At 45.4% G+C, this 24,822-nt stretch overlaps 1 protein-coding gene across 1 annotated transcript in view; it reads right to left on the bottom strand.

The window, feature by feature from the left end:
• The window catches only part of CACNG4 (calcium voltage-gated channel auxiliary subunit gamma 4), a 43,550-nt gene extending 18,970 nt beyond the window's left edge, over positions 1–24,580 (bottom strand). Inside the window, exon 1 of the mRNA XM_032128921.1 lies at positions 24,261–24,580. Coding sequence (XP_031984812.1) covers positions 24,261–24,483 — 223 coding nt within the window. The 5' untranslated portion in view covers positions 24,484–24,580. The remainder of the gene's footprint in view (positions 1–24,260) is intronic.
• Positions 24,581–24,822: the final 242 nt, after the last annotated feature.

The following is a 24,822-nucleotide window of genomic DNA, read 5'->3' as shown; positions in this document are numbered from 1 at the left end:
GGCTCAGTCACTTATAATTTGTGTGGAAAACACACAGCCTCAGCAGCTGACCTCCTGTTTTCAGCTGGGCAAATATCATCAAAGATGTCGTGCATTTGTATTTCTGTGTAAGAAATGAACAGATTCAGAAAAGATGCTTTGCCAAAGATGACTTTCAAATTCTATGACAGCCTTTTGTTCCACTATAAGATTTTGAGACCTTGAGTGATGTTAGAAAACCTGTGGCAGCAAAACTCATTTCCCAAATATTCACCTTACCTGCACATCTGGGAGCTAATAAAACACATCACAGTGTCTGGCTGCTGTCCTTTGAATTCTCTTCAGTCATTACAAAACTGCTGCCAAAAGTACTAAGTGTCCTTGTGCTACCACAGTGAATACCAATGGTACCAGGGAAATGCAGGACAGCAGCAGAGTAGGGGAGAATTGGGTGTTAAGTGTTGGTTTAGGCTACTCAGTTTCAAGTTTCTTCAAATGTTTGTCTCATAAACCATCATTCTGGCCATGGAATTAATGACTGAGGTTATTCAGCAGTGCTCCTATCCCTTCCCAGCTTCCTTTCCTTGGCCAAGCAGCAGATAATGGAGTAACTCCACGAGTGCTGCTGAAGGGTCTTCCTACTACCATTTGCAATTTTCTCCTTATCAACCACAACCTCTCGTGCTGCTGCTTGGATGGAAAAGTGGGGGAAATTTCAGGGGATCCTGGTTTAGTCTTTCTTGTTGTTCCTTTTTATGGAACTTATTGAGGGAATGGCTCTGTGTTTTCTAGGAAGAAAGACTAACCAACTTCCAGCCCTGATGTTCAGTTTGCATTTCGTAGATCAACTGCGCAGGGAAATAGGGGCAATTCCTATGACGTGGTTGTTTTGGGGCAACACTGGTGATGCTGTTTGAGGAAGATTTTAAAGTCAGAGATAAGTCAGCCCTGCCACGGTGAGTATTCTCATGCCTGGCTCAGTCCCAAGAAAGTGTCAACATTTCTAGTTTGTCGTGGGGTTGTTAACTCACTTCTCTGTGTCTGCTTTTCTCTCTACCACCACGGCCCACACTCGCTGTGTTCTGCCTTCACACCTCATCTCGTCCTGCATCTCCTGCCACAGTCCTTTATCCCGGCAGCCCAGAAGTTTGTCTCACCACTCACTTCCATATTTTGCTCTGCTGCCACATCGCTGAGGCTGTTTCTGGGTGGCTGATATAATCCTCCTTGTCCTTTTAAAGTGAATTTGGAGCTTGGATAGAAACCTCCATTAGAGTTCTGTAGCTGGTTTTTCTACCTTAGCTAAAATTAGTCTAACACTTGAGGAGCTGGTGTTGGCTTCTTAGGTGATGGATGAATAGCCTTCATCCATCAGAGCTCTGAACTGAGAGTCATCCTCCAATGTGTTTCCAGCTCTTACTTACATTCTGGCTCCAAACACCTTAATTTAAAGAGGTACTTTAGTAACTGGCAGTGCTTTTGGCACAGTATGTCAGAGACTGACTTGTTTTTCTCAACTGTGAACGGCCCCACAGTGACCATCACCACTCCAACACCTCAGTGCGGGAAATAAATGGTGCTGGCCTGAATGCTAGCCAGGATTTGGACCAATATCTATTATTTCCCCCCAGTATTCTTGACCCTGACACAAATTGAATAGTCCAAAGTCTGCTCATCCAGGGAGGCTGCTGCCAGTTCATCAGTCATTGTGAGAGGGCTGAAGTCCCAAACTGTACTGGATGAAGTTCTGAGAACAGACCCTTGTTTTGCCTGGTGAAGTTCACATGCTGCAAAATGACAAATCATGTTTATTTTCACAATGTCAAACTGTGCCTTTTTCCTGTATTTGCACAATTGGAATCAAGTTTCCCTTAAGGGGTAGTTTGGTCTTTATCCATATGGTTTCCCTTCCTTCGGTAAGTCATCAGTTCCCCCTCATTAACATGGCGATCAACTGGATGGTTTCACCTTTTAGGATGACAGCACGTCTACAAATCCTGTCTCATGGCTCAGAACTTCCTGGGAGGGTGAATTTAAGGAAATGGACATTGATGTCTCTTCAGAGTTTCTACTGAGTTTATAATTTGAGTCACTGTCATGGTCACCTCTGGGGTGCTTCTTGAGCTACCTGAAACACACCCAGTGCAATGTGTGATGCTTAATCCCCTGTATTTTCTGCCACTTCAACTTTCACACATGCACAACCTCCAGCTATTACCTTCCTAGTCTTAACTTCTACTTTTAGACGCTATTAAACTGCCATTTCTTTCTCCATTTTCTGAAACATTTTCATTTCACATCAGGCAAGGTTTGCAGCTGGCATACAGCTGTCTAAAACTTAAGAAACAACTCTCCAGAATGAGGACCTGGGTAATCCTTCGGGATTTTGGGAGTAACACACACAGGGTGCACCTGGTGTCTTCTTCTCTAATGGAAAAACCTTCCAGATCTAGTCAGTAGAAAAAATGATTCATATTAATGGTTCATACCATTGATATTTTATTAATAAGGTGATGCTTCATAATATTGATGCAATCAATATTGAGAATTGATTACTGATGGTTCTGATTGCTGATGGTGAACTCTCTTGGTGTAGCAGAAGCTTGCAAGGCACTAAATAATTACCTCTCTGCATTAAATGAGTTATTGTCTGCTCCAATAGCAGGGAATGTCTCTAACCTGACATCTAGAGCTGAACTTCCTTTACAAACTTTCTTTTGGCTCATTCATTTCATTGGCTCATGGCAAAGTTGGGGTTTTTTTAATGAAAAAAGCATGAGGGTTACACTGGAAAGTAGTGATATAGGACCTTGCTAGTGAAGTGATTAGGAATATGCAGAATATTTGGACACTCATGGAATCTTGTAGTGATTCCACATCTCTTCAATCCATGGAGATTCATCATAAGATGGTGGCATTCAGAAAAATAGTTGGATATTGAAGAAGCAATAGGGAAATAACACTCCATAAACCATTTTAGTTGGAAGGAATGCTTGCAATGTGTCTGTCTTTGGAATGCAGTGACCTTGAGCTGGATCTCCATTCGTTTTGGAGCACACAAATGAGTCTTCCTGGTTCCTCTGCCAGCTTGTTGAGTTATACATAGAAGCGAAGCCTCTAGAGATTGATCATGCACAATCAGTGATGCGGGGCAGAAACAAGGCAGATGACAACAGGGAATCTAAAGGTTGGGAGAAAGGCATGTAACTGCCAAACCCTGCTGATGGCTGGATTTGGGAAATGCAAGACAAAGGTTTCACTAATCATCTGCATGATGTATTAGTGCGAAAGACACTCCACCAGGAGAGATTAGTGCTGTGTGGGTTGTTGAGCTGAATAGCCAGGTCTAACGTCTAACCTTGGGAACAAATAGCAGAGCTGATGGAGAGGCTGAGCAGGTTCCAGTGGGAAAAAAAGGAAAGGAACAAAAATATTTCACAACTGTTAAACCCTGGAAGGGAATATAAAGGCAGCATGTAGGATTTTAACTTGAATTAGAGTTACTACTGACTTGGTTATTCCTGATTCCCAGCAGTACGTGCAACCCAAGAGGTTCTGCACCTTCGTGGAGGAAGACGGAGAGCAATGTGAAAAAAGAGCAAAGGACCAGAAAAAGAGCAAAGGAGCACTTTGGGGCAGAATGTGGAGGAATGGGAAGTTGTTCACAGAGGAGGAGGAAAAGAAGCTCAGAAGAAAGCGGGAGAGAGAGAAAGCTGAGGAAGAGAGGGGAAGGGTGGGCACGGGGTGGCTGGAGGTGAGCAGGGGGACTGGGAGGAGAGCAGGGGCTTGGCTGCTTGGAGGGGCCTGTGGAGATGGGGACCAGATGGTGACCCAGGTCTCCCTGAGCAGCGCCGCCTGCATCCCAGCCCTTCTGGCATCCCATCTCTGCCTGCATCCCAGCCCTGCCTGGCTGAGGAGCTGGTGCCCCTTCCTGCCAGAAGGCAAAGGGATGCATAGCAACTGCCTGAAAAAAAATTAAAAGCCTTAAACTTCTAATTCCCAGGAGTGATTTAAATTATTACAGCTAACAAATGACCTAATACGTAAAAATGGAGATGGCTACCAAATAGATCTGTTTAAATGAACATATGCAGAAGAGATTCCGTTTGGCTCCTGCACCTGAAACTTCCTATTTCCTAATGCAAACTAAGCAGTGAAAAATAAAAATGAGGCTGCAAAACCAGCATGACCTCTTTAAGCTTTAATTATTCATGAGAACTGTTTTCTTCTCTGCTGAGATTCAGAGCAACACATTTAAGCGGGTTCCTCTCAGGTTTATGGAAGATGTAAGTTCCTTGTTACACCAGCTAATAAATGCAACTAAACACAATGACCCAACAATATTTGTAGAAACAGCATTTGGGAAAATGTGTTTAATGAATCAGAAGAGCCTTAATCTAGTCAGTCTTGAAAAGCAAAACATATCATGCAAAATTACAATGCACCAAAGCACAGACTCATAAATATTTTATTGTCGAGATTTCTGAGTTTACTTTCAGTATTTCAGGATTTTGTTTTACTATGAAATGTCTCTACCTGCACTGGGGAAGGATAGCGGTGGTGGGAGCTTTGAGCAGTCCAATTTGGGATCTCAGAATTTCCTTTAAATAATGTATCTGAGAGTCCCAGCCCTCACCATCATCAGGCACATCTGCCATTGTAACCAGAAATGCTCATTGCCTTTTGCTGTCCTAGAATGGCATGGAAGCAGCTGGGAATGTTTACAACTGGGAGGAGAAAACCAAAACATTTTCCTTTTGCTGGGAAGACTGGACAAAAGGCAGGTTGTGGTGGCTGTTGCGCCACTGACTCCTTCCCCCTCAGCCCTCCATGCCATTGGATAAGAACATTTTGGGGACCAGATTTCCCCCTGAGTTTTGAAAGCGGGAGAGGACCAGTCTGTCACTGCCTTGGTGAGACCTCCTGACAGGTCCACATCAGGAGTCAGGCAGCAGCTCTGACTGCCCGGGAACGCTGCCATGCCCAGGGGGAGATTTACAGCTCCTCTCCCCTTCAGACACTTCGTCTGGCATGATACAGAGCTGGTAGCTTCTCATTTCCATCTAGTGCAACCTCCTCTTCCTCCTCAGGAGCCTGGGTGGGCTGTTTGGGGCCCCTCAGGCTGAGTCCCCCCAGGGCAGTGTCCCTGCTATGGCCCTGGCAGACAGGCCAGGGCAGCCAAAGGGCAGCTTTCCAAAACCTGCTCAATGGGGCCATGCTCTGGTACTTACTCAATCTTTACAACTCAGTGATACGCTGCCAATATATTTTTGCCAAGGAGACAAAAATATGTCTCTTCTTCCTACTCCCTCAGCCTATGAAATATCTCAGTTTTGTGCACAAAGAGATGCTGTGTGTGTGTGTATATGTGTGTATATTTAGAGGGGGGAAAAATAGAGTTTCTGTTAACTTATTTTCCAGTTGAAAGTCTGCCTTGTAGCCAGGGAAGCACTGTTTTCATTGGTTATAACTTTGGGCAAAAAAGCCTCACTTTGCGCTGAGCAGAAATGGCAGTGAGGGCAGTGGGAAATGGGAGCACATCCTTTGACTTCTCCATGGCCTGTGTTCTCTGCTTGAGGATGGATGCGTGATGGCTTATAAATGATTTGGGGATTTTTGGGTCAAACAGCCCTATAGGAGCAAAGTTGCCTAATAATGGGCAAAGAAGAGAGGCATAATCCTTGCAAGGTGGTGGGGTTCAACTCCACAAGGGCCAGAGAGACTCCAGGTATTCCACATGTTAATTAAGACTCTTCCACCCAGCCATGGTTTGGAATTCTAGCTTTGTTTTCTGAATGGTTGGGGTCCTTTAAAACCCCCTGGTACAAAAAGGAGAGACTGGAGGCTTTTCCTCAGCTCCCCAGCAACTTCGCAAACTACACGTTCCAAAAAGGTGTATTCCTTTTTCCTCCTTCCCCTCCCTTTCCTCCCAGACCTTGCATGACTTCAAGGCATCAAATGTTAATGAAAGTTTGCCAGGCTTCAAGGGCTGTGAAATGGAAGTTAAAAATCCTGCACTATAGGATGGCTCTAAAAATACTCAGTCATGTTGAAACATCACCTGGCTCCAGCAGCTCTCCTGCACCCAGTGCTGCCAATGCAGCAGGGCTTTCTCTCCCAAATAAGCTCTGGACAAAGTTTGCCTAGTGACTGTGGATTACTTCTGGAATCACCGGGTTATGGCCAGCAAATACCTACTGGAGAGTGAGTATCTGCCACATAATTTAACTCTGATGGTGCTGCCAGGGCAGCACCAGTGCCCTGGGAGGGATGTGCCTTGCACTCCTGCACTGCTGACTCCATCCAGAGCACTCAGAGATGTGATGTCCATCCCTCAGGATGAGCATGGCCCTCAAACATCGGCCCTGTGGGTTGTAAAGGGGAGGTCTGATGTCAGCCCGCTCAGCATTAGGGTCCAGCTCCTGCGCTCTGCTCTCCAGTGTCATTTATTGTCCAGGGCGCTGGGGTTTGGTTGACTTTTTAGCCACAGCATCACCTAAACCCCTCTGCAGACCTGCTCCTGCAGGCTCTGGAGTAGGAGAGCTGTACCCTCATGAGACATCAGAGGTTTTCTGTAGCAGCTCCCCACAATCCTACCTGATGTGTCCTGCTAACCTGCAAATGCTGGATACACCAGGGGTTCCTTCATGGACTTCTGGGGGGCTACAGCAGAGATAGTGCCATCCCCTTGTGTTTTAAATGTGTTTCTTGGATTTTTTTTTTCCAGCAGTGCTCTCACGAGTGAGAACCTGGGAGCTGCTTTTCCCACACCACAGCCTCCTTTTCCTTCTCAAAGTCCTTTCTCCCCTGAAGCAAATGAGGAGCCTGAGCACCACGACTTGGATGGTGAATTGAAGCCCAGTCTCAACACGGTGCCTGAGCCACTCCCATCACAGGAGGAGCCACGGAGGCTGTGATAGCTGCACATCTGAGTAACACAGCACAATGAGCCCCTGCTCTCGGGGGACAGCACTTTGCCTTTGGCCTCCAGTGACTCCAAACTATGGCTCAGACCTCAGCGAGATGTCTGCACCCCAAACTCTGGCCATTTCCTGATGACCTATGCCCAGGAAGGGACAAGGGACACATAGAGCATGTCCCCAGCCCACGGTGCCTGACACAAGGCGGGGTATGTGGTCCAGGTATGCACAGAAAGTTTTGTGTCCCCAGGCCTGGCCAGGCTGCCTGGGCATGCTCCAGCCCTGTGTGAACACATTGCACAGGCTCAAATCACTATTTTTGAGCCAGTCACTAGAAATAATTCATGTATGTGCAAGTTAAAATTCTGCTTAAAAATTACCCTCTGTCTCAGAAACTTAAAACCTGAGACATCTATAGAAGCAGATGCTGAATTTCATTTTACAAGGTTCTTTCCAGCTGTTATGGTAAGCTTAGAACCTCATCCTGCATTTCTTCACTTTAAGGATCTTTTTTCATTCAAATATCTCCAATTTTAGCGCTGGCAGGAGCAGGGGCAGGTGCAAGTGTTGTGAAGAATCTGCCCCTTTTACTGGACCAGATAAAGTCTTGCACCAAACACTGAGTTCCATGATATTTCTTAAAGTTGAAGTTCAATTAATAAACATTCAACTTTTAAGGACTTAAAAATAAATTTCTAAATATTTCATGAATATATTTGATGGTGGTATGAACCAAGGTTTTAGAAAGCTCAAGGTGTAGGTTTGTGTGTGTCAACTGTGAGCAACAGTGCAAAAGGAAAATGCTTTTTCATCCATATGAGCTTCTGTAAAGTGTGTTCTATTCTTAGGAGAGTAAACATAACATTAAAAAAAAAAAAGTAATCATTTAAACCTTGCAGGAAAGAGGCAGGAGTGATGGGAACCTCTGAAATGATAAATGTATGAATTTATTCCACTGCCACTGTGGAGTTTTAAATTAGTTTTATTTTTCTTTTATTTCTTCTTGTTGACAAGCAGGGCTGCACTGCTCCACAGATCTAATATTTACAGATAAGGAAATATTGAAGGTCAAAAATTCTATTCTTAGTTATTCTTGTATAAGGTAATCTCCTTTTGCTGGTGACAATGCAGTGATCTCATGTCGCCATGGGTACCTGAATCATGCCTGTCTAACAGCAACATTCTCCATTCCCATCCCCTCCCCTTAAGTTCTTACGTAGAAAACCCAAAGATATCTCCAAGAAAAGCTTCATGTGTGATGCAGATGATGGACTGCAGCAAACACTTCTCTTTAAGACAGTGCATTGTGCCAGTACCTGCCTCATACACAGCTGGGGTGAGGAATTCGTTTGCATTTGACTGTGACCAGGAAGAATTTTGCCAGGAATGCAGGCTGAATCCAATGTGTTACTAGTGTTCATTTAACGCCTGCAAATGGACATCAAAACTGATAAATTCAGAAGGGTAACTTTGTCCCTCAGGTGGGTAACTTTGTCCCCATGGCAGCCTCGGCCAGGGGGATGCACAGCAAACTGAGCTGAAACCCAGATTATGGGGGAAGTGAGACCAGCATCTGCCCACAGCAGAGCATGGCAGGGACATGGCAGGGAAGCACAGAAGTGTGGCGAAAAAAGGTGGAAAAAGCCAGGAAAAACATTAATTATGTCTTCCCATGTCTCTGTAGGTTCAGCTCAGTGCTCTAATACCCAATGGATGTACCTTTCCTTGACAGCTTTGTAACATCTAAAAGGAAGAAAAGAAACCAAAGAGGAAGCAAAATGTGGGGGCCTTGGTGGTGACAGGGCTACAGCTCTTTGAATGCCAGCTCTTTGAATGCCAGCTCTTCTCCCTGCTGCATCGTGGAAGCTTTTGGTCTCTGCTAAACTGAGCTTTGAGCCAATGTGGATGGATCAGGCACATGAAAGACCAGCAGCAACAGTTCCTAGAGGCTGAAAGAAGGGCTGTGAATCAGGACTTCTGCCTTTTCCTATAGCCATGGAAGGGACTGAAGTCTAAATCTGGGTCTTTGTGCTCAAAGTCTTGATATAAACTTATTTTAAAGGGAAAAAAGAAACTCACAACAAGAAGAGAACGAATACTCTCTGGGAAGGGGGATTGAGCAGTCTGAGCTGCACATTGTTCTTAACACCAGGATTCCCTTTTTACTAAGCCATTTCTGACCCCGGCAGTGTGCAGCAGGCAGGAAAACCAGGTTGGACTTGCAGTTTCTGGCAACAGGTAGAGGAAATCAGATAAACCAGCCTGTACCTACCACCTTGCTGTGAATTAGGGCTGTCCTTGTGTTTCACTTTGGCACAATCAATTTTCAGAATAAGAGCCTTTCTTCTACGTGGCCAAGGGGTTTAATTCAACCCTGTAATAAATGGCCAGCTAACAATGGGCCAAACTCAGCTTGGACGTTGCTCTAGTTAATTAAGAAGAGTAGCATTGGGGCTAAATTTGGCAAGGAATGTGAAGTGACTGCCTTCAGAGGCAGGGAAGAAAAACCCTTGCTTAGCTCACTGCATCCAGCTCTTCAAATGCAAATTAACCTGTCAACATCTGCATGCAGCCACCCAGGACAGCTGCAAAAAGGAGCTCCCTGCACCCAAAAGAAGGGCTGGAAATGTTTAGTTCCAAACAGCTATTTTCTAAAATAATTTCTAGTAAATAAGAATACATTTAAAGTGGTAAACTGAGCATCTGCTGCATGAAATGAGTGGAGGACAGCATGCGAAAAGAAACATATGCCAAGTATGCACTTCAGATGCATTGACTACTTGCCTCAAAACCAGAGAGAATTTAAACATATTTGCAGCAAACACCAAAAAAAAAAAAAAAAAAAAATTGCTTCTGCAACCCAAAGAAAAGCCTCGAATAACAGCACAAGTTCAGCTTGGCCATACCTTGTCATTCCCGTGGTGGAAGGGAGCAGTTTGTTGGATTTCAGCTGCTGCCTGGCTTCTTTTCCTCAGGCACCCGTAAGGAATGCCAAGCCCAGGCGGCTTTTGTTTGGAGCAAACAATGTCCCTTTACCAGTACATTTAAAAACCCAGAAACCAAGTCACTGCCGAAGCCAAACCCTAGCAGATTTGCTTCACTGGAGGGAAGACAGAAAAATACCCCTGTGCCTTTTACACAGTGCCTTATCCACATTGTAGGAGACGTTAATATTCTGCCTGGGACCGATTCGCGACGTGTTCCGTGGAACCGCTCCGGCGCTGGAAGGGCACTGCTGGTGACTCAATCTCTGCCTTCAATACCCTGCAACTCATGGAAATTGCATTTCAGTATTTTGTTGAGCCCATTATTCTCAGACAAAATCTCTGCTGACTTAACTGAAGCTCTTACTTACAAAACAAGTACAGGGTAAGGCTCCTTCAGAGGAGGAGAGGTTGGATTCCAGCTCTAAAGGGTGAAACTCTTCTTTGCGAAGCAATGTGTGGGAATACTTTCAGTATAACAGGGCATAGGATAAGCTCTGATGTCTCTTTTTTTTTTTTCAGGGGTGCTGTCTGTCTGTCTGCTGAGGCTTTGCTAAGTGTTTGGTTCTGCAGCCGTGATCTCAGGGTGCAGCCATCTCTTGTGGTCCCCTTGGGAGGGAGGGGAAACAAGCCATAAGCAGCTTCTGCAGAAACTGCTCTGTTATGATAGTGGTGTAATTAAACAGGATGCAAAAATCCCAGAGCCATAAAAACCCATGGGTTGTACCAACAATTTTACTCATCTGTGGGTTTTCAGGCTGAATCAGGGCTGAGCAAGGAGATCATGAGAAAAAGATCTCTGACTCAGTTGACAGTGTTGGGCTTTATCCTGTTCACCTTGGCACATTGTAGCATCTTAATAACACAATTAAGAAGGAAAAAAAGAGAAAAACCTCTGGAAAATTCAGAAACCTACTGGTTCTCAAGGAGAACCTTGAAATAGAGATATCTCTTCCTGTCCCTTCTCCGCTTGGAGTTACATTTCCAGGAGCGAGGAGCTGCCGTTGTTCTGGCACTGAACTGCCACGGCCCAGCAGTTGGGCTGGGGCTGCATCCCCTTGGTTTGCAGAGCAGCACAGTGTTGCTATTGAGTGTGTGTCCACATGGCAACAGCAGTGGTGCTCCAAGAATTTGATTTCCATGGTGCCCCTGGGCCTTGCCTTGACATCTTCGTTGTTCCACGGAGAAATAAAAAAATTAAAATCCAAGAGTAGCGTAAATGCAGTGCAAAATACAGAACACTATAGGACAGGGTTACCTAATGGTTAATTTAGAAAGGAACATATCATTAAAAACGTATGAAGGTGGCTACATATTTATGCTGCATAAATATTTAAAGGGATGCCTCTTGTAAGGGCAGAGTTCCAAGCTACACCTAAAATAACGTGTGTGAAGGAAAATTAAAAGAATATTTCACCATTTAGGCTTGTTTAATCTGCCTTGGAAAGGCTTTTTATGCCCAGCTACTGAACATTAGTATGGGAAAGGATATCAGACAGAACTCATTTGAGGTGTAATTCTACCAAAGTCAGCAGAGTTAAACTGAAGATGATTTTTCTGGCCTTTTAAATAGAGTGTAATTTTCTCTATGGGTAGCTATTAAATGCTATTGAGAGAGACTGCGGCTGCTGTTGGAAGGGCTTTCTGGAGAGGTCATTCTGTCCCATGTGAACAGCACCAGTGAAAAACCAGGAGTTTTGTAGTTCCTACAACTTGAAGAGTTCCTGGAGGCTCTAACTCCACCACACGTCACTGCCTGACCCAAAGCTATGAGCACACATCTATTCTGAGTTGAGACATCCTGGCTTGACATCCGCTCCCACATCACAAGAATTCTGCCCGTAGAAATTGCTTAAAATATTGGAGGGGGCATTGCAAAAGATATCCATGTGGGCATTTGGTCCATCTCTGTCAGAGAGGCCACATTCCTTAAATACACTTTCTGAGGCTCAGCTGCTCAATCTTGACGTTTTGGGGCTGTTGGGGTTTGTGTGCTTTTCACCAGCTCTCCTAAGCACTGGCTGAGGTGGCCATTCCCTATCCTTATTATTTGGGACACAGATTCCTGCAGCCTTCTCTGCACATGAACCAATTTGAAGGGTGTAAAAATACCCAATAAGGTACCTCCTGCATGGACACAAGGCTGAATAAGTCCTAGACGAAAAGGTTCCTATTTTGGGGGAAATTGGGAAGATGTCAGGATCTCTCAAAAGGCACCACAAGGATCTGGATCTCCCGTGGATGGCTCTGCCCCTCACATGGGGTGCTGGGCCAGGTACCCAAAGTGTGGGGTTGGGCAGGAGCCAAGATGGGTTTTCTTCCTGCCTGCACAGCCAAGGACTCTGCCCTCTCTTGCAGAAATTAAGCTCAATCCTCAGGCAAAGCAGCAGCAAAATTTGGATCACAAATCAAGGTAAATCTTGGTTTAAATGGGGGGCAGAACCCAGAGAATTATTTAGCCATTTTACAAAAAGCCTAACATCCTCTTGGGATGAAAATGGGAACACATGAGACCTCATAATTTGTATATGTATTAACTTCCCACTGGTGAAATTAAAATGCAAAACAGTGTCTCTAAACAAAACCGTGAAGCTCTGTCCCTTGAGAGAGTTAAAAATGAAATGGGCAAAGCATCTCCCACAGGATCTATTCTTACCCTGGTAGGACTTTGGGCTGGATCGTAGGTATTCTCTTTCTCATAGCCACAATGCTGAGCTCCAAGAAAGGATTTGTCTGTGCAATACAGTGAAGCTCAGCAATAATTGCCCATTGTGCTCTGTGATGAGCCATCCCTTTCGTTCTTCAGTAACCCGTGCACCTGGACTTTAACTAAAACCAAATAATATGCACAGAAAACATTTTTATGTAAGAGGAGGTGAACATCACTAAAAATCAGAGAGCCTTTGTATGGCATGCCAAACTGCTGAAGCGAAAAAATGTCTTCAGTGAAAGGGCTCAGATGTGAGCATGTTTCAGTGCACAGCTCCAGGAAAAACTCTGATAATAAATGTGAGCTTGTTATCGTTGCTTTTCAGTGGGAAGTAAAGCCGGAAGCAGGGTCGTGCTGGCTAATTAAAGCTTACATTTTCATTCAAGCACTGCATTTTAATTATAAACTGGTGACACAAGTGTCACTTAGTTCCTACCCTGTTTTAAGTGTGCACACGTATAAAAAATGTTTTCAGTTATTAATTTATTCTTGTGATCATATTCATTATACCACATTATGTCTACCAGGCACGTGTCTAATGACATGTTTGATACACACTAATTCTTATGCCTCTTTTAATACAGAGCTTACACAGACATTTTAGGCTGAGCACGGTGCCAGTTGGCCACCAAAACAGGTGCACATTAATGCTATAAAATCAGCATTAGGAGCTGTGTACCCATATTCTGGCCAGCTGCAAGCACTTGCTCAGCCCTCCCAGGGCACAGCAGTCATGCCAGAAAAATGGGATAACCTGTAGGAGTAGCTGCATCCAGTGCTGATGCCTGGAGATGCTGATGGTGAGGTCCTGCTGCCCAGGTCTGGCCCTGATCCTGGACCAGGATACAGCTCCGGTGTGCGAGTGCTCCCCGATCCTGCAGAGCTGAGCGTGATGGCTCTTTGTGTAGCCAAAGCCCTGGGTTAAGACTTTAAAATTCAGGTGTAAAATTTCTGGCCTGTTTTTCCTTCCCTATGGGGTTTTTGTGCTGTGCCCAAAGACTGTCTCCAGCTAGAACACTGCCATTTATACACAGAAATTAAAATAAAATGAGGAAAAAGGTCACTGGAAGATGGCTACCAAGAGTCACCAAGTAAGTAATTAAAAAATCAGATCAGGAACGCAAGTGAAAACAAGGAAAATATCCCTAGAAAGCAAGTTATGAAGGTAAACCTCTTTCAAAAGCATGGGGTGGAACAGGATAGCTGTGTTCTTCCCCTCTGAATTTGCTACCAAACTATAAAGAGGATTCTGTTTTAATAAGCACCACAGTAGCGGGACACTGCAAATGAATTGTTCGAACAGCTGTAATTAGAAGTGGTGCTGTGAACATAATTCCTAAAGGCTACATGGTTTATTTCAGGTCTTGCATCTTTAAGGATCCCAAAGCACCTCAGAACTGTCTGCATTTGTCAGCGCTAAAGGCAAGGACAAGAGCACAGCAAAATGTGCAGAGCAAAGGAGAAATGCTTCCCATCCTCTGGAGCAAACCATGGGATGTTTAATCTCACAGTGAGCAGATTGGCACAGTCTTGGATAAATATATTTTGAAACACCCAAATAACTTAAAAAATGAAATTTGGTTGACTCTTAGTGTGATGTAAGCTCGGATAGAGGTTGAAAGCCTCCCCCTTTGGAAAGTCTGCTCACTGTCTTGGAGCATCTTTTGTCAACAAAAATGTGTTTTCACAGTGGGCAGAACTGGGGGGACGTGGACCAGCTCTGATCCAAACAGAGAGTGGGAACATCCAAGCAGCTCCACACATGAGCCAAGAAACTCAGCCTCTTGCTACATTCATTGGCTTTGGTTCAGTGTGTGCAGAGGGGCTTTTGGACTGGAGCTGTCTGTGTCCTACTGCTCCATCTGGAAGGGGTCAGTCTGTCTGCAAAGAGCACTCTGGTGACCCCCAAATTGCTGTCATGGCAAATAACTGAGCCCCTGCTGGCTGGCAGAAGGATGAGGGTAAGGACCCAACTGGTTTGGGTTAGCAACTCGGTTTTAAGAAACATTTCCAAACTGTTACTGAGCTCCCAGATCTATTAATTGATGTTTAATCATGTCTCGGAGAGCTCTGTTTGATACTGACGTTTTCCAACAGTTGCCCTAATAAAATGCAATTGAAATGGTTAATGTTGTTCCTGAGCTCCAACGGTACAGAATAAACTGCCTTCAGTCAGGTGTACATCAGGTGGCTAAATGGGAACAGGAGGTTAAATCTGGGAGGAAGCAGAGTCTGGAGCTCTCCCTCTCCAATGGAAATCAAGTTCCTGAAGTTTTGGTAGTTCACAGTTGCAAGCAGATCACCTTCCCACACTCAGCAGAGTCATATCTGGAGCTTAACAATCCATTTTGGGCTATTGGCTTCACTGGCTCCAGTACCAGGGCTCTGTTCAATGAATTTGAGGGATTCAACCCTGTTCACAATCCCTGTGGATGAAAATGTGATGTGACACAATGCAACTTGCTATTTCATCATCTGGCTAAAACCAAACTAACACACAAAGAAACCAAGTCTAGCAAATTTTGCATTAAAAGATATGCATTATGTAAAAGAGCATTGCTATGATTTACTTGAATTTAGAATATCCACTGGACAAGGACGATTAAAGCCCACTATTGCCATTAGTGAGTCATGCACGGAAGAGTATCACAAACTTTCATATCTGGATACCTTTGAAAGCTCAGCCTAAATAGTCACAAGGTCTTCCAGCACTGAGAGTTTGTTATTTCATTTGCTTGCAGGCACTTGAATGCTGGGGGCTGAACTCTAAAAATCCTCAACAGCATGACAATTCTTCCAAAAAAATCATCCAGTGCCCTGCTATCAGCTATCACTGATAGCCAGCGAGCTGTGAGATAGGTGTGCGCAGCTCCGATAGGTATTTGCAATAAGTTATAGTTTGGATTTGATTACATTTAGGCAATGTTCCTCTGGCAAGATCCTATTTCAAGTCATAATTGTGACATGTCATGGTTCCTTTTTAATGCCTTGCAGCACCAATAGATAAACTGTGCCTCTGGGATGCAAGGAAGACAATAACAATCCCAGTGTTATTGAATGCTATATATTTAGACAGGAGAAAATATCCAGTCATCCATATTCCACAGAAAACTGCATCATTTAAAAAGTATAAATGGGAGACAACTGATCTGAAACCCCTGGTAGAGAACTGGCAGTGACTTAAAAATGGTTATTAACTTAATCTGAAAAAAACCCTGGCAGCTAAACAAGGGTGGTAATTCCTGCCTGAACTGGGTTCCTCTCCCACTCGAGCAGGGGATGTTCTGCACTTCTGAATATCTCAGAAACATTTGGCATTATCAAGCTAACAGGACTGGCTAAGCGAGACACATTCAAAGGGCACAACTAAGTGGCACAATTCCAAAACAGCAATTAAAAGGCGGAATGCTTGAAGAAGAACAATAAAAGAGGTTAATTCGTATCAGGGCTTGGCAATTGGTACAGGAAATACTGTAATTCCATAACGTGCTCTCCCTTCACCCAGCTCTTCATACTACGACCGAATGTTTATAATCTATCATTCCTTCATGGATAACATTTGACAAGAAATGACTCAATTCTGTTGAAGAATAATATACAGGGTTATTTTTAAAGTAGGCAGGAGCCTGGATTAATCCTGGGAAACAAGTAAAACAGGTAGAGAAAAAGAGAACCCAAACGATACCTTTGGATAAGTAAGTGATTATATGCTTTTCATTGGCAGGATGGCACAGAAGATGGTCAAGAGTTAAGAAGATAAATTAAAAATCTCAAATTTCTACCTGGGGCAGTATCTACTAGTTTTCTAGAGAAGGACTCATGCACTGTCATCGAAGAGCTAATTTCAAAGGTATCTCGTTAGCAGAAGGAAGGTTACAACTTTTCAGCAAGAAGAGGCAAAAAAAGAAAGAGAACAAAGATGTTGAGATGACAGGATGCAACGGGAAGGAGGAGAAAGAGGGGCTGGACTATCTGCCAGGCTAAATCAAGAACCTCTTCAACGCTTCTACTGCATTTGACTCACAGCATGCAACAACTGGCGAAAATGCCCCCAGATCTGAGGGGAAATCTAGCTAAAGTCTGTGTAGGCTGGGCTATCCATCCTGAAGGCAGCTTCCTCGGAGGCTTGCTATTTTGAGAGAGAGGACACTTGTCATTAATATTATGATAAATCTCAATATAGAGAAAGCCTCAAATCTTGCTGTGGTCCCCAGCACCTCCGTCTGCCCCTCAAAAAAGTCACAACCACACTGAAAGAAAAAATACGAGCTGAAGCCCAGGAAAGAGCCACCTTCCACGTTAAAATGCTGAAGACAAAATGAACTGATGTACTTTGGGAGTGGAGACAAATAACTAAGGGAAAGAACTATCTGGGAGTAGAAGAGGGAGGACAAAATATGTTGCAATCTAACTGATCAAAACACATTGGAAAAGTGAGAAGCTTTAGAACAAGGCAGAAAAAAACCGTGAAGTCCTGCCCAGCACTGGTGCTGTCTGCTGAAAACACCCCTTTGTTCTGAAGTCATAAATGTGTATCAGCCTCTCAGACATATGGGCAGTTGTGCATTTATCCTGTTTATTTTACTACTCCTGTGCATCTTGCCTTGCCATCTGTTGGGAAGAATTTGGATGCTGAACCATAAGTCTGAGATATAATAAATACCAGTAAACAGAAATCTAAAACGAAGATAAGCACCGAGTAATGTTTGGAAGCAGGAACAGTTTTTCAGTTTGATAGTTTGATTTATTTCCTGAGATGAGCCTTGGCTCAGAAAAGAAGGACCAGCAGGAAAAGGTCCAATTGAAGGGACAAATCTGTGATCCCTTCTCTTATATTGGCTTCATATTGGCATAATTCCACCGCCTTCCTAGAAAGCAGTTAAGTCTACGTAGGTGGAGGATCAGACTTAATCCTGTCCCTCAAGGAAGACATGCTTAAACACCAAATATTGCATATATAAAACATAAGTTGCAAGCAAAATGTTTCAACCCCATTTAAAGCAGTGTTCATGCATCTTCCCTGAGCTGGGCAGCCCTATCGCTGTGTCCCAGTTTCTCCACATCTTCGTTTCCATTTTATTATTAGAATGAGAGGGAAGTGGGTGGAAAGGAAGCACAGTTATCCCTCCTAGTCAGGGGCAGAAAGATAAAGTAACTGGCCCCAGATCAAGCAGGAAACCTACCAAAGCCCAGAGCCACAAGCCCATCCTCCTCCTCCTTCACCTCCTCCTCCTCCTCCTCCCCCCTCTCCATTTTCAGTTTGGGGATACAGAAATTCTACAGAAATTGCTGCTCTTTAACACATAAACCACAGAGACACCAACTAAATATCTGGGAGCTGGGAGGTGTTAATAACAGACTTCAGATTACACTCAGTACCTAAGTACTCCTACCTCCTCAAAGGAATTAGAGATGAGATGAAAGCACTTGCTTCCCTTCCTAATATTTTTTTTTTTTTCTCTGTTTCTGGAAAAATACACAGGACTACAGAATGGAGACATCAGATACACTCCCCTTATCCCTGAGTTTTTTATGAGGTGTTCTGCACCTGGCAAGACTGACCAAAGCTACAGGTGGAACAGCACGACCTGAGCAGAGGTGACACTGTGTGACCCAGCAAATGGGAAAGAATGCACTGAAGGAATAATCACTGTGTTCAAATTTCACAGGAGCAAAAAAAATACATTTTTATATTGACTTGTTTTACCAGTTTACACTGGCGAGGGTCAGTAGAGCTGCCAGCAGGCAGGGCAAGCCCTGGCAGTATCTAAAAAGAGCAATAAAAGCCCATGGCAGAAGTTCAGTTAAAGATAACAGCTGCTGGACGAAGCCCAAAGGCTGCATTACATCATTGCAAAGGTCCCCACAAACCCCAACATGAGTTACTATGGCTCTGAAAGATCCTACCACAAATGCCACCTGTCAAGTCCTCAGAACGTGCAGTGTAACTATATACAGAATAAAACAGTAACTACAGCACAACACAGCCACGAGTATCCTATTTGTACAACCCAACGCCTCCCTGACTCTTCACAAAACATTTCTGAAACCTCCACAGAACAATCCTGTAACTGAGGTAAGATTAATACTCTCCACATTGCATCCTGCACAGTAGAAGGAGCTTTACAGCTGGATTACAAATCTGCTTTCATTGGTTTGCAGCCTTCAGGGAGCATCGCTAATGCACGCAGAGTCTTTGGGATCTAAGTTTTGCACTGGGATATCTGACATGCTGAGAGCCACGGGGAAAAAACCAAAACCTTTGTGTAGCCTGATAGCTCCTAACTGGATGTGGAGTAGATCAAATTCAAGAAAGCAAATTAATTCATTAAAGTGACATATATTCAGTCAATTAGCTTCAGATCCCTGTTTCATAGAGCAGGGAAGAATAGACGTTTTGTGACACCAATATGATCATTTGAGAGCCTCTGTACAAATGTTCAAAGAGGTGCACTGAGGAGACACATGCTTTTTTTTTCATTTGAGAACAGATAATACCTTAACCCATCTTCTGCTGACAGGTCCTCCAGCACCAAATTTCTCAGCATTTTAAAGTATTTTATACTATGGACAATATTTCAAAGGGATTGAACTCTGTGTCCAAGAGGCAGCTCCAAATTCAGAAACTCTAACAAATGGAATGCTCTTGAAAAAAAAATTAACTTAAAAAGGCTGTTAAAAAATCGCTCCATGAATTGCTGGCAAAACTGCCCTGCTTCTGCCAGGGTTGCAAAGCTGACATTGGAGTGCTAAGAATTGCTCTTAAAAACAGTGAGTAAAACACATGGACCTTCCCCATGTGTTTTACCAAGGAAACAAAGATGGTATGAGCAGGACATATGGAATGAAAGAGTGAAAATACGGGCTGAATCTCAGCAAAGTCCTTCACTAATGGGTTTATGTTTGTGTTGAAAGATTCATGGGTGAAAGTTCACTCTTCAGGAGTGCAATAATACGTACATATTGTCCTAAAAATAGGCCATGGCATCACAAAAGAAGTTTTTCAGAGCAGAGACACCCATTTGTGTATTCTCCATTTGCAACCACTTTTCTTCCATGGTGTGAGCACAGGCTCAAGTGCCTGCAAAGACTAAAAAGAGCAACCACCTCTTACGGAGCCTGTGGATACAACCTCCAAGACAGGTCATGTCTGCTCTTAGAGTGATTTAACATTTGCTCTACACCAAGTAACACTTCGGCCACAGAACTGGAAGAAAAAGTCTGCATTGTATTCAGTTTATTACAAACAGTGGTGATGCTGGAGCTTCATAGCTGTGCTTGGAGAATACTAAGGAATATTCATTCTTTTTGGATGAGCCATGAATTTGCAGTATTGATGGATAGCAGCCTGCCTCTATTTGCTTGCCTCAAACACTGGTATAAGCATTTTTATTTTGTTTTTAGGAGTATCCATGGAAGCAGCGCATGCGGGTGCCGCAGCTCCCATGTTTGTGCGCATTCATCCAAGCTGGAAGACTTGCAAATAATTGTGCAAATGTGCGTTTGTGCAAGTTTTCAAATCATAAATGATTTACTCGATCCTTCCTCCCCATTATAAATGTTCCAGCCACGCAGCCAAAAAGGACACGTGAGCTCACATGAATTAAATAGCCAACTGCACCACTTGAAAAGTAAATGGCAAACAGAGACTACTAAAAGCAGTGGACACAATGGGTTCAAAGAGATTCATATGCGAATGAAGTGTTTAATAAAATACTCTTTGAATAAATTTAAATTACAACTACATTACTTGATTTCCTATCTTGATGTCACAGAGCCAGCAGAGCGCTCTATTGTGAGCTGTCCTATTAACTTCAGCACGATTGTTCACCAAGATAAGCAGTTTCAGTGGATAAAGTGGTGGTTTTAACATTGTGTTTTCCTAGGCAAATACTTTAATCAGATCTTCCTCGTGAGTAAGACTGCGAGGCTTACAAAGCTGTTCTGCACATTTCCCATAGGAATAGGGGCTGCTGGGAAATCTGAGTGGTTTAATCTCCCTTTCTCAGGTTAGCTTGACCACAAAATGGTTATTCACAGGACACAGCTTTTGCTGTGTTTTCAAGATCCTGCTCTGCACCCAGGGACCCACAGCTTGTGACAGCCACAGCTCGAGTGTGGACATGGAACAGAACAGCAGCCACGCGGAATGGGGATGATTTGCTCTTCTTGTGAATTTGTGGGCTGGGGTGCAGGTTTCAGGTTGATTGGCTGCATGGGGGCTCTGTCAGAAACTCCCTACTCTGGTGACATTTCAACTTCAGCAGCCAAGGCTGCATTTACTGTGGTTGTCTCGGGCCCAGAAAACCAAACCACAGCTTTTCCAGAGAGCCCCTGGGCCATCTTCCTGCAGAGGGCTCAGCCCCTTCTGTCCTGCACATCCACACCAGGAATCATTTCCGTTTCTGACCGAAGGCAATTACCTTGGATATTACTTTTAAAAATCCACGCAGAAACAGAGTGCTGTTATTTAAAATCCACTCAATGAACCTCCTACCTCCACCTTTGACAAACATGCTAAAAGAACAAAATTGGGATTAGACAGGCAAGAGTTTGACTGATGTATCATTAACGCTGCTTCTTGAGTGACTAAGCTCCATAGTAGTAACAACTACTAGTACTGAAACATTATTTCATCCCTGCAGCTCCAAACAAATAATATGCTTGATCCCTAAGCTGTATCACTCCAATTATGATGCCAATTTGTTGTAAAATATTGTTTCAAAGAAAATCAGGAAAACATTGAGGAGCACCTGATAATTGAATTACAAGTTTATCCTTTTACATCCTGTTTCAGTAATTTTGTTTGAAATCTTGAATTGGGGCTACTGAACAGGTGATTGCTCAAAATCCAGCATACAGATTGTTTTATGGATAGAGTTGAGAAAGATTTTACTGGGAAATTTCAATTGACCTGAAATTTGCGGAGCGAAATGCTTTATGTATGTCAAAAACAATTTCAGAGGCTGTTTAAGGCATTTTCAGCTTCTGCACATTTGTGTCTCAGATTTGGCTTTTTGACATGAGTGAAATGGCAATAAAGACCATTAAAATAAATGAAGGTGGTTTTTACAATTATTTCTCCAAAACACCAGAAGATTTCTAAAAATAGGTTTGAAGCCAGACCATTTAATCACATATAAAAATCCATAACTGAAGTTATTTTCCTGCTAGGTATCTCCTCAGAATTGCAATATTACCTTTATATTACTGAAAGACTCACCCACTTCAAATGAATGAGGCTCTGAAATGGTCAAGAGAGTATTGTTTTAAATCAGCTTCTGGAAATGGTTTTATTATTTTGTAAAACAAAGGAATGGTTCCATGTTGAAATCCAAGTCCCATGGTATGGTTTAAAACATGAATAATTTAATGTATCTATAGATTTTATCTTACAAAACAGAACATACTGAAAAAAGAGGAGAGAATGTAGTCTCTGCTCCTCATCTCTGTGAACAGATGACAGCTTTCTCAAATTGGGCATTCTTAGCACATATTTGACAACTTTAAAAATTGTAACTTTATAATTTGATTATGAGCGTTTGAATTTTGAGCAGAACAGCTGCCTTGCTGATTGATGCATCCCATGAAATCCCTTTTTATCCCCCAAACTGGTGGGGGTTTGAGCTTTACTTGCATACAACTCCTGGGTGCAGCTGTTCAGCCAATACCCTGGTGAGTGCCAGGAGGGCACCGGTGCTGCCCAGTGGTGCAGTGAGACTGGAGCTCGGCCGCGTTACTGGGAGCTGCTTCAACACTGCCCATTCCTCACAGCTCCCCTGACTGCTGTTCTCCTAAATAAAGTTCTGACTTAAGCCCAGGTGAAATCAAGGCAGAAATTCCACCAGTTTCAGTCAAAGCTGCACTTTACTTCTATGAACGGTGTTACTGGGAGACCACACAGAAATCCTGACATTGGGAAACTCAGGGATTTTTCCTGACAGGTCCAGCCTAGCTGAGCAAGCTCAGCAACTCCTGCAAGATGCAAACAAACTTATTTTCCATGAAAAACAGAGACTGAAGACACTTAGAACAAGCTCAGTGAAGATGACAAGATTCAGTTCAAGTGGAGGATGCTCAGCATCGCTCAAGCAAACTCAGGAGCTCTCAGATGCAAGCCTGCATTCTCCAGGTGCCGTAAAAGCCCATGCTGAGAGTTAGATTTCCTTTAAGAGTCATAAAGTCAAGCATTGCTATTACCCTAAACCTTCACATTTCAATAATCCTTCCTCTCTTTAGCATCCAAAAAGATTTCCTCTTTGTACAGCTCTTCCATGGATGCCTACTATTACTAGGTAGCAAATCCGATATTTTAAGAGAAAAATCATGTTACACTGTAGCCTTAAATCATTAGCTAAAGGAGAAGATGAGAACATGCGTGAGAATGAGGTGTTTTCTACCACGCCACAGCATTTTCTGGGGAGAAAAAAACCCCATCTGAACACAGCTGCGATTCTGAACTGGAGCTGGGCTCGTCTGGGTTGAGCCGTCTGTCAGTTGGAATAAAGCACAAAGCCAGGTTTGCGAAGTTCCCGTGTGCTAAGCCGTGCTGATGGAATTGGGTGCACAGCAGCCCGCCCTGCAAGTGCATCCCTGTGGGGAGAAGGGCTCCGGCGTGCCCCCACCCCCACGAGCCACAGAGCAGCTCGGCACAAGTCACCAGCGTTCCTCTGCTCTCCCTTTCCCCCACACTCTCCCTTTCCTCCAGCACCACGGAGGCTCTGTTGGCTGTTCACAGACAGAATGGACCAGCAGGTGAGGAGCTTCAGAGCCACCGTGGTGGCCACGGCCCCCACTGACAGCACAGGTCCCTTTCCCGGGGATGTGCCGCTTTCCCACGGTCAGAGCCCCGCGCTCTCAGCTGGCAGATGTTGTTTCCCATCTGGGCTTTGCGACCTGCTCTGCCAAATCCTCGCAACACCCATGTGCTTCTTTGTCCCGGCAGCTACCGCCGCGCCTCCTCCACAACTCCATTTTCAGAGCGGGAGCCACATGTTCGGCCTCTGCGGGGAGCGCGGTCTGCTGCCCAGCCCAGCCACTAAAACACCCATCTATTTATTATTACTATCCTTCGGCCTGACCCTCGGGCTGTGTTAAGCAACCCCGAGTCCACACTGAGGCACCTGAGCGGTGGCAACACCACCTTCACCTGAGCTCCCGGTGCCTCTGTCTGAGGGCAGACTGGGAGGAAGTGGAGTTCCCACTGTCCTGCCCGAGAGCTGTGGTTGAGCTCCAAAGCTCCTAAAGCTCCCAAAGCTCCCGGGGAGGTGCCCCAGCCCCGAAGCCTGCAGGGCTCGGGTACGCCCCAAAGCCCCCAAAAGCCCCGACCCCGCCAGGAGCCCCTCAAAGCCCCGGCGATTGTCGCGGAGCGAGGTCGCCCCCTTGGGCAGCGCTCCCCTGGGCAGCGCTCCGCATCCCGCCGCCGGTTCCCATGGCAATGTCGGAGATGCCGGTTGCCACGGTAACGCCATCCTCCTCCTCGGCCGTGTCCGAGGCAGCGGCGCGGCTCCGGCTCCGGCCCCGGCCCCGGCTCCGGCGGGGCTCAGCCCGGCGGCTCCGGGTCCAGCTCCGGCTGGGCTCTGCCCGGGCTCTGCCCGGCGGCTCCGGGCGCGCAGCCGGGTCCCCCCCGGGAAGTTGCTCCCCCCTTCCCCGGCGCGGCCCCGCTACCTTCGAGGCAGCAGATCCTCCAGAGCCCCGAGTGCGTGAGATCGCCCCGCGCTCGCCGCGGCGGCCCCTGCGCCTCGTCCGTCGTGATGTTGGTGCCGTTGCAGATGTGGGCGCTGGAGTAGAGCCAGTAGTCGGTGCCGATGGCGATGGCCATGAGGCTGAAGGCGGCGAAGGCGCCCACCGTGGTCAGCAGCATCTGGACGCCACGGTCACACCACACCATGGTGCTTCATAGTCCCCGCACGGGCGCAGGGGGCCGCACGACACCGCCCGGCAGCCGCCGCGCCCGCGGGAGGCTCCGAGTCACGGGGCGGGGGGCGGAGGCGGCGGCGGGGGCGCGGCGGCGGGGGCCAGGCGGGGGGAGCCGCTGCCGCCGCCGCGGGGCCGGGCTCCGCCGCCGGCCGCGCCCCCGCGCACCGCCCCGGCCGCGCAGGCACCGGGGACGGGCGGAGAGAGGCAGGGAGGGAGGGGCGGCCCGGCCGCGGGCACCGGAGGCACAGAGCCTCCCGACCCCCGACGTGACGCCGCCCCGCTGGGAAGAGCCCGGCCCCGGCCCCCCGGT

Source organism: Corvus moneduloides, chromosome 19 (genome assembly GCF_009650955.1).
Source record: "Corvus moneduloides isolate bCorMon1 chromosome 19, bCorMon1.pri, whole genome shotgun sequence".
NCBI lineage: Eukaryota > Metazoa > Chordata > Aves > Passeriformes > Corvidae > Corvus > Corvus moneduloides.
The sequence above is the reverse complement of the archived record's forward strand: the minus strand, read 5'-3'. Positions and strand labels throughout refer to the sequence as shown.